Source organism: Labeo rohita, chromosome 24 (assembly GCF_022985175.1).
Source record: "Labeo rohita strain BAU-BD-2019 chromosome 24, IGBB_LRoh.1.0, whole genome shotgun sequence".
Classification (NCBI taxonomy): Eukaryota; Metazoa; Chordata; class Actinopteri; order Cypriniformes; family Cyprinidae; genus Labeo; species Labeo rohita.
In genome coordinates, this window is record NC_066892.1 from 24,275,448 (window position 1) to 24,288,807 (window position 13,360).

Here is a 13,360-nt window from a genome sequence, read left to right on the forward strand (position 1 = left end):
AACAAATAAATGTCTTATTTTATTATTATATTATTATTGTTGTTATAATTATTATTTTTTATTATTATTAATATTAATATTAATATTAGTATTAATATTATTATTAATAATAATAATAATAATAATAATAATACACAGAATTAACTAAATGTACTAATCAATTTAAAATAAATAACTGAACTTTTATTTTATTTTATAAACTCTTATTTTATTATTACTATTATTATTATTATTATTATTATTATTATTATTATACACAATTATTAAGTAAAAGTGTACTAAAATCTGTGAAAAATGATTAAAATGATTTTATTATCAATAAATAAATAAATGTCTTATTTTAGTAGTAGTAGTAGTAGTAATAATAATAATAATAATAATAATACTACAGAGTATTAACAAAATTTACTGAACCATTTAAAATAAAGAAAAACTTAATTATTTTAATATTAACAACAACAACAACAACAATAAATGATATTAATTAATTTTACTAAAACCATCTGAGAAAAGAGAATAAATTGATTAAACTCTAAATTATCAATAAAAAAAAAAAATAAATGTCTTATTTTAGTACCAGTAGTAATAATAATAATAATAATAATAATAATAATATACAGTATTAACAAAAATGTACTTAACCGTTTGACATAAATAAATAAACTCATCTTTTAATAATAATAATAATAATAATAATAATAATCAATATTAAAATTGTACTAAAACCATCTGAAAAAACAAAACAAAAAAAACTCTAATTTCATTATTAGAGACAGACAGACAGACAAATAGACAGAGAGAGAGAGACAGACGTTACCTGTGGGTTCTCGGTCTCTGGCTGAGAGACGCAGTGCGTCCTGGACTGTGTTGGCTGCCCAAGCGAGCTGGACTCGTCATGTAATCGTTGGGCACTGTTGGAGGTTTCACTGGCTCAAGTGTTTTATAAGGAGTGTTACGTCTGTACATGCATTTAAAACAAACAGGCAAAATATTACAAACAATACTAGAAATAATACATGATATGTGGCTTTGTAACTGAAAACTGCTGCCTCTGTCAAACTACTGTCTAATTTATCAAACTGGTCAGAAATATTTTCACTGTTCTCACACTGAAGTAAATGATAAAATCACATTTTACCCAAGAGTGCCTCGTCCTGCCAAGGGTGGGCTGGGAGGTTTCTGTGTTGGGGGATTGGTCCTGGAGAGAGTTCCTCCTCTGATTGACTGATTGTTGCCATGTTGCTAAACAGACAAACAAAATATCCGTTTAAGCAGAGCTTCAAACAGAGCCTGACCATCAGATTGTATAAATAAGACTAAAGAAATGGTGATGAGAAAAGGGCTTTACCAGACAAAACTTATTTCAACCAAATGTTGAGTTTGCTACAGCAATGAACGGGTCTCATTCATGAAACTTTTGTAAATGCATGAATAATTTGCGAATAAAACTGAACAATTTATAACCGTTTTATAGTTAAACTTATGCATCATTGATAAATAGGATGTACATCAAGGTTATTATTATTTAACTAAAACAATATTTAAAAAAGAAAGAAAATGAAAAAAAAAAACGTGTTACCTAATTAATTGTGTTGCTATATCTATTATTGTATACGCAGTTATTAAAATGCAGTGTCATCATTTAGCAAAAAAAATAAATAAATAAAATAAATTGACATAAAAATGGCTTTACAAATGATTACAGAAAAAAATGTAATGTTAATGTAAATGTTTCATGAATAAGAACCATTGATGCAAAATTGAAAATTGTTTTTCAATGGAAGTTTTTCCATTGGTCAATGCCAGTATTGTGAATATCTAGTGGCAAAAATGTTAAATAATTAAATATTGTAATGATAGCACAAAGTAGAATTTATTTTAATTTTAAATTGGAATTAAATAAGTAATTGTACACAATATTTGCTCAATTTAAAATAAAGTACAAATATTATCATCAAATAACACATAATAAATACTGTAATAAACACAATGTGACACTAACTAACAACCTCAAAATGCTTAAATAACCTCACTGATGTCAGTCTATCACAAAACCAAACATTAACCGTAAAAATAAAGTACAAACAAAACAGAACCGTTGACTATGTAAGAAAAACTAAATTTGTCTGGCAAGCCAAAATTCAATTACATAGGCAACTGCATGTTTCAGTCGCATATGTACTTGATTAGTGTTAAAACGTGTAGTCTTTCAATAATACAGCTATTACAGATCACTTTGTAATGGGATTGATCTACAGCTGATCTACATGGTGAGGTTATGAGAGAGGGATGAACACAGGAATATGAACATGTATCAGGATCACAAGGGAAGATTGAATCAGTTGATCAGTAATGGAGGGGTCATGGGACAAGTACACTTACCTTGGCTTTAAGCCACTTACGTGGGCAGAGGAAAAAAAAGAAAGTGATTTATAGAACAAGAGAAAAAGACAAAAAGAGGGAGAGAAAAAGAGAGAGGCATGTCAAAAACTGGCATGTCTCAGTTCAGAGCTCTTGAGGCAGGACAAAAGCACTTCAAATCTCAAAACGTACATTTCACTTCACTAGAGCTGAGAGTGTGCTGACGTTAAAGCGCTTTTCCTGACAATTTTCACACTTGCTTTGATTGAGTGGTCGGAAGCAGACATTCATTTCATCTCTCTGTCCCATAGGTCTCTTTTCATACTCTATTATTTTGATCTAACCTGCAGTTTGTTTGTGTAATCAATGTGATTATTAGGAAACTAAAATTCACACTTGGTGAAAATGCCAGTTTTGCCAGTCCCATTGGATTGAAACTTTTAACGCACCCAAAAGCACTTGCTTTTGTCTGCTGCATACAGTATATTCACGGTAAGAATACAAGCTTCTCTATGAAGACGATGAGCTGCTTTGACAAAGGTCTCTTATCTTAACAATGGCTGCGTGTGCAGTGACTGTTTTGCACCACATGCAAAGTGTGGTATTATTAATGCACTGTCTTGTATGAGTAATGAGGGCAAAAGTAACAGAGACAATGCTCATAACTTAAGCAGGCAGAAAATAGAAACTATATAGCGTAAACCTGAGAGTTAACATGACATTATTTCGGCAATAAGGCACTTGTGGTCAGGGTATATTGTGACTATTAAAGTTGATGTTAGGCACAACGTGTTTCAGCGTACCTGGCACAAACAAACAAACAAACAAACAAACGAATAGACCAAATTATAATTAAAATGAATAAATAAATAAATAAATAATGAGACCAAATAATAAACAAATACAGAAACCAAATAATAAAAAGAAAACAAGTAAATAAATAAATACATAAACAAAACAAATAAATAAACAAATAATAAACATATACAAAAACCAAATAATAAAAATAAACCAAGTAAATAAATAAATAAAATAACCAAAAGAAGGAGCCAAATAAACAAATACAGAAACCAAATAATAAAAAGAAACCAAGTCAGTAAATAAGTAAATACATCCAAACTAAAACCAAATTAAGACACCAAATAAATAACCAAATGAAGAAACCAAATAATAAACAGATACAGAAAATAAATAATAAAAAGAAACCAAATAAATAAATAAATATATTAATTACCACATTAAGACACCAAATAACCAAATGAAGAAACCAAACAATAAACCAATACAGAAAACAAATAATAAAAAGAAAACAAACAAACAAACAAACAAATAAATAAATTGTATTAATTACCACATTAAGACACCAAATAAATAACCAAATGAAGAAACTAAGTAATAAACAAATACAGAAACCAAATAATAAAATTAAACCAAATAAATAAACAAATGAAGATGACAAATGATAAACAAATACAGAAACCAAATAATAAAAAAGAAAATAAATAAATAAATAAATACATACATACATACATACATACATAAACCAAATCAAGATACCAAATTAATAACCAAATAAAGAAACCAAATAATAAAAAGAAACCAAGTAAAATAAATAAATAACTAAACAGACAAATAAACAAAAATATACTGATATTCTATACTAGCCAAGCCAGTAATCTGTTAGCTTGCAGGCTAACTAAAAATATCATTTATAAATCTACCTTTGGTTATATATCATGACATCACTTTGGAAAAAATAAATAAATACAAGATATATATATATTAGAAACAAATTCAGTTAGCACTAGTGTGGCATTAGTCTTGTGTATTTGACCATTTCTAGCTTTTATTATATACAGTGGTGCACATAAGTGGTTCGCAGGTGCCCATGCTTCCCCGAAAAAAAAAAAAAAGTGCTATTTGCGATATGAAATTTCTATGAAGAAAGCAAAATATTAGCATTTTATTTTTAAGTTTATTAAATAATTATATTTTTATTTAATACTCTCTTTTTATTTTAAAATATAATACTATTATCACACTTTATTATTTTGTTTATTATTTTATTTAAAAAATCTAAATAAATAACGTGCAATATTATCATTATTATTATTATTATTATTATTATTATTTATTTATTTATTTATTTTTTTTTTTTTTTTTTACATTTTATTATTTATTTTTTTAATAGTTATATTTAATGGGTCACACTATGTGCAATGTGAGAACCAAACCAAATATCCAGGACCTCTTAAGAGAATCAGGCTGGAAAACATGTGCACCCCAGTTACATTTTATATTTACATATCACAACACATAAAGAAGATCTTAAAAAGACAATTTTCTAATCAGGCACTGAACAGAGTAACCATTAAGAAGTTTCTTCAGCCAATAGAAAGGTTTTGGGGTTTAAAGGGCACAGGATTCTGGAGTGAGCTAAATTTTACATGACATCATTTCCAGAACCAGATACACAGACTTACATGCGGTGTTCATTTAGATCTCAGTGGAATCAGTAGAGAGCAAAATCCTCCCTCAGCCAGACAGAAATACGGCTTAATTTACCACTCTGACAGCGCCAAAATCCTCCGCACTTAAGACTGCGAAAGCGCTTAACGTTCACCGAAACAGATGCACGAGCAGAAGAAAAGAATTCTAATACTTTTTCTCCTGAACAGGGAAAGGAAGTAAAATAGACTAGTTAAAAAAAACTTTTGAAAACAGCATCTGAGAACTCCTCTGCATTTCTGTGACTGCAGACTAGATTAAGTGTCAACTGACATTGAAAATAAATCTCATCTTTTGCAAACACAGTAAATTTGGCAGAAGACGCTGTAATCCCCTGTCAGGTGACTCAAGGTTGCGGCTTCTCTTACTGAACGACAGCAATGCAACAGAGAAAAGGTGTAATAAAACACTGCCAGAACATTCCATGACAGCAGTACACACTGTACACTCACAGGAGAAAAAAGGTACAAAATCTGTCACTGGAACGGGACCTTTACAAATATGCAACATTTAGGCATTAATATGTACATTTAACAGACTAATGTATAGCTTTAAGGCAGTAATTTGCAAATAACATGTAAATAAAGTACAAAATAAAGTAATAAAAAAAGTGTACATAAAAATAAAAGAAAATAAATAAATAAAAGAAAATAAAAGAATACAGAAACCAAATAATAAAAAGAAACCAAATAAGTAAATAACTAAATAACTAAATAAATAAACCACATAAAGACACCAAATAAATATCCAAATGAAGAAACCAAGTCAGTAAGTAAATAAGTAAGTAAGTAAATAAATAAATAAATAAATACATTAATTAATTAATTAATTAATTAAAAGGCACGGTACATTTACAAATATGCAACATTTAGATATTAATATGTACTTTCAACAAACTAATGTATAGGGTAGTAATGTGAAAATAATGTGCAAAAATAAACTTAAAAAAAAAAGGACCTTTTAAGTAAAATAAAATCAAATCAAATAAAAATCAAATAATCAAATGAAGAAGCCAAATAATAAACAAATACAGAATCCAAATAATAAAAAGAAATCAAGTAAATAAATAATTAATAAATACATAAATAAACAAACCAAATAAAGACGCCACATAACCAAATAATAAACAAATGCAGAATTCAAATAATAAAAAGAAAAAGAAACCAAGGTAATACAATTAATTAATTAACTAATTAATTCATGGCATGGTACCTTTACAAATATGCAACATTTAGGTATTAATATGTACTTTTAACATGCTAATGTACAGCTTAAAATAATAAAATAAAATAAAATAAAATAAAATAAAATAAAATAAAATAAAATAAAATAAAATAAAATAAAATAAAACAATCAACCAAATAATGAACAAATACAGAATCCAAATAATAAAAAGAAATCAAGTAAGTAAATAAATAATTAATAAATACATAAATAAACGAACCAAATAAAGATGCCAAATAACCAAATAATAAAACAAATACAGAATCCAAATAATAAAAAGAAACCAAGACAGTAAATAAATAAATAAATAAATAACCCAAATTAAGACACCAAATAAATAACCAAATGAAGAAACCAAATAATAAACAAATACAGAAACTAAATAATAAAAAAAAAGTAATAAAATTAATGAATTAACTAATTAATTCACGGTACTGTACTTTTACAAATAGGCAACATTCAGGTATTAATATGTACTTTTAACATGCTAATGTACAGCTTAAAATAAAATAAAATAAAATAAAAAAAAAATTTTTTTTTTAAATATATAAATTTTATTTAGCAGGATGCATTAAATTGATCAAAACTGACAGTAAAGAAATTTATGGTGACACAAACTTCTATTTAAAATAAGTGTTGTTTTTCTGAACTTTGTTCATCAATTAATCTAGAAAAATACAAGATCTATCACAATTTTTACACAAATATTAGGCAGCACAATATTTGGCATTTTTACATTAATAGGGGTTTGCTGCCAGTGGCTATAGTCCAACTAGCTACTGAAGCTACGCAAGCACACAGTGGTTAGCTTTAACCCCAATTAATGTAAACAACATATAAAGTAACATTGATTATAAATGCTTGTAATCGATTGGCTGTTAAGTCACTGGCGTCATTTCAGCCCTAATCCCCCGCAAACACCCATCACACTTACAATCCTGCCAGATTAACCACAGATGGAGGGTGATGCTGTCACTGGGTCAAATGTTTTTACATTTCAGCACTTTAGATAACACAGATGTATGCTGTCAACATGCTAAGGGCTGGAATGTGAACTGCATTCCTGGATTGTTTTTATTTAAACGGGAAGTTGTTTTAAACTCCAGCCTTATTTCACTGCCTCCCTCTGTGAACTAGAGCAGAGCGGGGCGTAATCTTGTGTCATTCAGCTCATTTTGCTATTAACCTTCATACTCTATTTTAAAGACAAAAATTACCACACAACGCTATCGGATGATTTAATGAATCCATAACAGTCTCAGCTGGTGGGCTGTGACCCAAAAATGATTTACAGAGCAAAAACTAACCATATATTAATCCAATTAGGTATGATAAACTGGCACAAATTCATATTATTTGGTAAAAGCTATTCAAATTAGTTCAACAATTAACCTTCATCCTCAAAAACACAAATAAAATTACTCAAAGTAAAAGAAAATTCAACACATACTACATTAAACAGGTTCACTTGCAACCAGGATAAACACAGAAAAATAAACATTTTACATAATATATTAAGGTTCGTTTTCTTTTCTTTTATGCAATATGAAACTGGTATTGTTTTGGGTCATCACTACATATGCAATATGTCTTCCCCACATTATTTCTTGGAAACTATATTGTATTACATGAAAAAAAAAACAGTTTTGACACAAATAGGGCCCTATAATTAAATCATGGAATCGAGACATAAAAATGGAGAAAAACTATTGTTGTATCATATAAAAAAAACTTTTTATAGGTTTTTACAACAACACATCTAAATAAAAATGTGTAATATTTTTTTTTTTTTAATAAAATCAATTATTTTAATTTAAATACAAGGAACCATTAAATTGGAATCCACAAAATTAATGGAAATTTGGTAAAAATAAAAACTAAATTTGAGAAAAACTAAACTATTCTAATAATTCTAATAAATTGCAGTTATATATATATAAATATATATATATATATATATATAATTTATTTGGTAAATTGGTAAAAATAAAAGTGGAAATTTGGTAAAAATACAAACAAAACTTTTGAGAAAAACAAAACATACTTCATAGGACCTTAAAAATGTATTCTTAAACTTCTAATAAATTGCTGTTAAACTGCGTAAGTTTCATGATTTCAGTTAACTACACATACTTTTTGATTAATAAAATTTAATTTAACCAATAAAACAGAGTGTTAAACTTAAAATTAAAATAAATTAAAAATAAAAATTAAATGAAAACGGAAAAACATGAAATCCAGAAAATCTTAAATGGAAAATAAATAAATAAATAAATAAAACGATCAGAATTTGAGAAAAAAATAAACAGATTTCATAGGGCCCTACACAAACTAGTCCTAGCGCAATGCCTTAAAATCAAAATGAAAAAGAAGTAGTGACACCTTTTCTTCCATATTGTAAAAAAACATCTAAACAAAACTACAGAGAAATAAAAAAAAATCTAGGGCAGGCATTTGATTCTGAACATCGGTTGCTGATTGGATGGAGGTGGATCTAAGCGTGAGTTTGCAGTCAATTATAATAAAGGGGTGGGGTTTAAGCAGCCTATTATTAAAGAAGTCTAGCATACCTCACTAGAGAGATGTCTAATGTTTTATCAAAAGTTTTTTTGACTGGTTATATGCATGAAAATTTTTTCGACTAATTTTAAAATGAGACATATGCACAGATGAATCATTTGCAATAACATGCATTTAGAAAATAGCTAGGGTAAATTTCCATTTCACGCCTACTTAGCAAAAAGCTACTTTTTCGTCCTTTTGGAGCCATGTATTCTCTGTTCACCTTCGTTATATAGAAAAGAATAACTCATCAAGCAGAAATAAGTAACGTTGTTATAAATAATAAGCAATCAACTCTAGGTACACCACAGTCTGACACACTGAACAGACTGTACACTCACAGGCTTGTTCACATGAGAATCAAACTAAATCTGGCATAAACTCTGACTCAGATATATGGAAAAAAAGCCATCCTTCCTAGGATTCACAGGCTTCTTTGCAGGGTTGGAAGCAATAAATACGTTTTAAATGATGTCAACTTATTTACCTTCACTCCATGGCCCACATCATCCAGTACTGTGTAGTCGATGGGCTTCCTGATGTACCTCACGGGCCGCTCCATGTTGGCTGGAGCGATGATCTTATGAGTCCTTGATGTGTTCTTGTTCGTTGTCAGGATGCCGATCTCTCGACGGGCGACCTTCTCCTTATGGATGTCCACAGTCTAATAAAGATGCAAGAAAAAACAAAAACAAGATGAAAGAGTGACAACAAGGTCCAGAAATCCAGTTTATGATTTGATTACATGCTTGTCATAAAATTTACACCACACTGTATACACTAAACATGCCAGACAGTCTGACTGTGCACACATGCAATGTACAAGACCATAAGCTTGAAGTGCTGTTGTGAAATTAGTATGATGTTGACAGCAGTGTGCAGCTCTAACGCTGGACACTAAATTATTATTATTATTATTTTTTTTTTCCCAGTGGTGTGATTCACTGCAGTGTCTGTACCATGCTGGGAAAGATGACTCTAGGTGTTTTAAAGGAGCTTGTGAAGAAGTGAAACACTTTTGACCTTAAAGAGACACCATTAAAAGAGAAAAATACCCCTAATGGTGTATAAAACAGCAGGCAGCCTCTATTTCTCAGACAAATAGGGCACAGAAACCATATGCTACATCTCAATTTGCCGACTTGTACTACACATTAAATGTACTCCAGCATTAGACATACTACAATTAGGGCCCTATGATTTCCGCAATGCGGAAAACGTGGACAGAATCGTGGAATCCAGTCATAAAAATGGAATTTACTGAAAAAAGCGGAATGTCATGGAATTTGTCAAAGTTTGAATAATTTAATCAAAAGTAGGTCATTACACTTAAATCAAACCACAATATTGACTAGCATCTGTAAATATTACGCCGCAAAAATACCATTTAAATGTGAATCCTGTATGTCTCTGTTTTAATGAATGGAGCAGACGAGCGGTTTTGTTTACTACACACACTGAAGCGCGCGTGGCACTCGCTGTGATTTCAGCGTCTGTCGTCTCACTAAATGAGGACATAAATACATGAACAATATCTGTTGAGACTCACTTCATGAGTGTTTGACCGTTCCATTTTAGGAAAACTAGCGTTGTATCATATACACACAGAAATGTAAAGGTAGACATGGCAACCCGTCAAAATAAAAGTCCGGTTTAACGCGAAGACGTAGAGCCAGATAAATATTACTATTACTACTACTAAAATGAAATGAACATTATTTTTCAGGGTATAATCTCACAACATTTCTTCCATGTTTTAATTTTAATAGTAAATTCCCCTTTGTCTGCCAAAAAAAAGTTTGCTTAATTTTCAATAATCAAAAGATAAATTAAATTAATCTTTTATGCCTTCATTTGATAACCATAACATTTTAAATACACAACACAGAATTTCTGAGGGGAAAAAAAACCTTTCATAAGGCTATTTTAAGAATACATTTGAATAAATTAAGTATGCATTCAAATAATTCGACATATGCTAAAACAGAATTTGATAACAATAAAACATGGTGAAAAAAAATTAAACATTTCATAGGGCCCTAAACATGTCATTTTTGTTAAACATTTATTAAATTGATGTGAAATTGTAGTGAAAAAAAAAAGTTTCATGATTTTAATTAATCAGACGTGCTCTTTGATTAATAAAATTAAACTTAATCATTAAAAAAGGATTCAATAGCACGTCGTGAACGCGCATGCCAGAACCTGTGCTACACAAGATTTTGTGCTTAAAAAGTATACACATTTTTATTTTCTGAAAAAAATGACAGATCGTTTCGCTAGATAAGACCCTTCTTCCTCGGCTGGGATCATTTAGAGCCTTTGAAACTGCATTTAATCTACATTTTGGAAGTTCAAAATCAGGGGCACAATTAAAGTCCATTATATGAAGCAAAATCCTGATATGCTTTCCTCAAAAACCATAATTTCTTTACGACTGAAGACAGAAAGACATGAACATCTTGAATGACAAGGGGGTGAGTAAATTATTTGTGAATTGTTGTTCTGGAAGCGGACTTCTCCTTTAAAATGGAAAAAAATGGAATTTGGAAGAAAATTAAACGGAATTTGGGAAAAAAATAAAATGGATTTCATAGGGTCCTATACAATGCAATGAAATTATTATTTTAGGCTTGCGGAAACTTCAGCCTCTGCAGCTATTTTTGACCCGGCTGTGTATGCAGATGAGGTTTTCAATTCATTCTGCCCATCTATCCAAAAGCCAAAAAACACTTGCACAAAAGGCTGACACAAACTCTGTATCTATCTGAACGGCTCGCATAACTTGTACTCAGTAGTACTGAGGTTTCAGCTTCCCATAAAGGCTCAGTTTTACTGATTCCTCAATTAGGCTTCACAGGCAACAAACTTACCAGTAACACACCATACAGCACCAATTAAAATGTTTACTGCCATCCGCCTGATCTGAAGCCTCTCTTTCCATGCAGTGCTGTCACAGGGAACAGTACTCTCTCTGGCACACGAGAGACTCAGAGCAGATGCGGCAGGCCTCCTGTCGGAGATGAAAGGCCGGCAGTGTCTGCAGCGCAGACACACAGAGGATCCCATTCATTTCTTAAAGATGTGGAGTCAGAGCAGCTCCAGCTCCTATTCAACATCAGGAAGAAGGAGGCTTGTGCAGTGCACTCTTCAAAACCTCTGAGTTTTAAATTCATCTCCTTATTACTTAGTCATCTCAAAAGATGCTGGCACACTGGTGCACTACTGACGTAATATTAGATACAGGAGCTCTTGATTTACACTCACAGCTGTGGAACTCCAAAAAATTGCACTGAAAACTTTATTAATCAATTAACATTTTAAACTTAAACTTACTTTAAATGTGTTTAATATGTGCTGCATTAAAATAAACGCTAAAAACCATGAAATTCACTGGTATTTGTATGTATTTTTTAATATTCATTTTATTTTATTTTATTTATTTTTCATGTATTTTGACAACCCTAGACGCTATATACTCAGAAAAATTATAAAATGTAAAATACACTTTACAAAAATACCCTAATATATGTGTGTACTGTGTGAAATTATTATGTATATATAAATACACATAAATTAATGTATATATTTAAGGGATATTTGTTGTTTATGTACAAAATAATTGTATTTATATATAATATAAATTATACAGAAATTGTAATAAATAAATATACTTGTAAAAATTTCGTAAATATATACATGAACGTGTTTATATTTATATATACATAATTATTACACATAGTAAACACACATTTATTAGGCAAACTCAAACTTTTACTTTGTATGCGATTAATCGCGACTAATCGTTTGACAGCCCTACTATATATATATATATATATATCTATATATCTATATATCTATATCTATATCTATATATCTATATATCTATATATATATATATATATATCTATATATCTATATATCTATATATATATATATATATATATATATATATATATATATATATATATATATATATATATATATATATATATATATATATATATATATAGAGATATTACTGGTGTTCAAGCGCTTTAAGGCATTTAAAGCACATATAAAAAAAAATACATTATTTAGCAAGCTTGTAACCTCCTAAATCAATGATTTAAAAAATCTTTTTTGGCAAATCCAGATAATTTACCACAGAAATATTACATTTTTTAACAGTTATGACTGTTATAGCACTAGCTGTGGTCCGATCTCCCTAAAACTTTGCATGCTCGTTTAAAACCACCTGTCACATATGCTCAGCAGGTTTCGTGAAGTTTTGAGTTTTCTTTTAGACTTTATAGGATTTTGGTTAAAGTTGGGCAGGCTGCTTTTCTAAACTGCCCCATTATAGCCTCCCAACATTTTTGATAATTATTGACCTAGAGAGCCCACAGAATTCTACTGCAGTGTTTTCTTTTCCAGATTGAGCAAAAACAAAACAAAACAAAACAAAACAAAAAACTAGAACTAGCTTGCAAAAGTAAGTTTTTTACATCTTCTCAATCATTTAACAAACAATTTGATTGACAGCAGTGGTTCTAGAGGCAAAGTTGTTCGGAATAAAGAGTTCTATCGTATATGCGAAAAACCCTTGAAGAATGTGATATTGCCCCCCCAGCGGCCAATTTCTTTCAAATTTCTCTCAGATCTTTGAGACAGTAAGTCGAACAGGCCCACCAAGTTTCGTTCACTTCAAGTTTATAGTCCACTT

The 13,360-nt window shown here is 29.7% G+C and overlaps 1 protein-coding gene across 9 annotated transcripts in view; it reads right to left on the reverse strand.

Moving 5' to 3' along the window:
* The window catches only part of abi1a (abl-interactor 1a), a 71,752-nt gene that overhangs the window by 21,768 nt on the left and 36,624 nt on the right, over nt 1-13,360 (reverse strand). For 5 of the 9 annotated variants that reach the window (XM_051098252.1, XM_051098250.1, XM_051098253.1 and 2 more), the window contains exons 3-6: nt 9,143-9,319; nt 2,383-2,397; nt 1,139-1,242; nt 818-958 (exon numbers count right to left, since the gene is read on the reverse strand). In XM_051098252.1, the coding sequence (XP_050954209.1) occupies nt 818-958; nt 1,139-1,242; nt 2,383-2,397; nt 9,143-9,319 (437 nt within the window). The remainder of the gene's footprint in view (nt 1-817; nt 959-1,138; nt 1,243-2,382; nt 2,398-9,142; nt 9,320-13,360) is intronic. The other 4 variants (XM_051098251.1, XM_051098256.1, XM_051098254.1 and 1 more) reach the window with 1 other exon arrangement.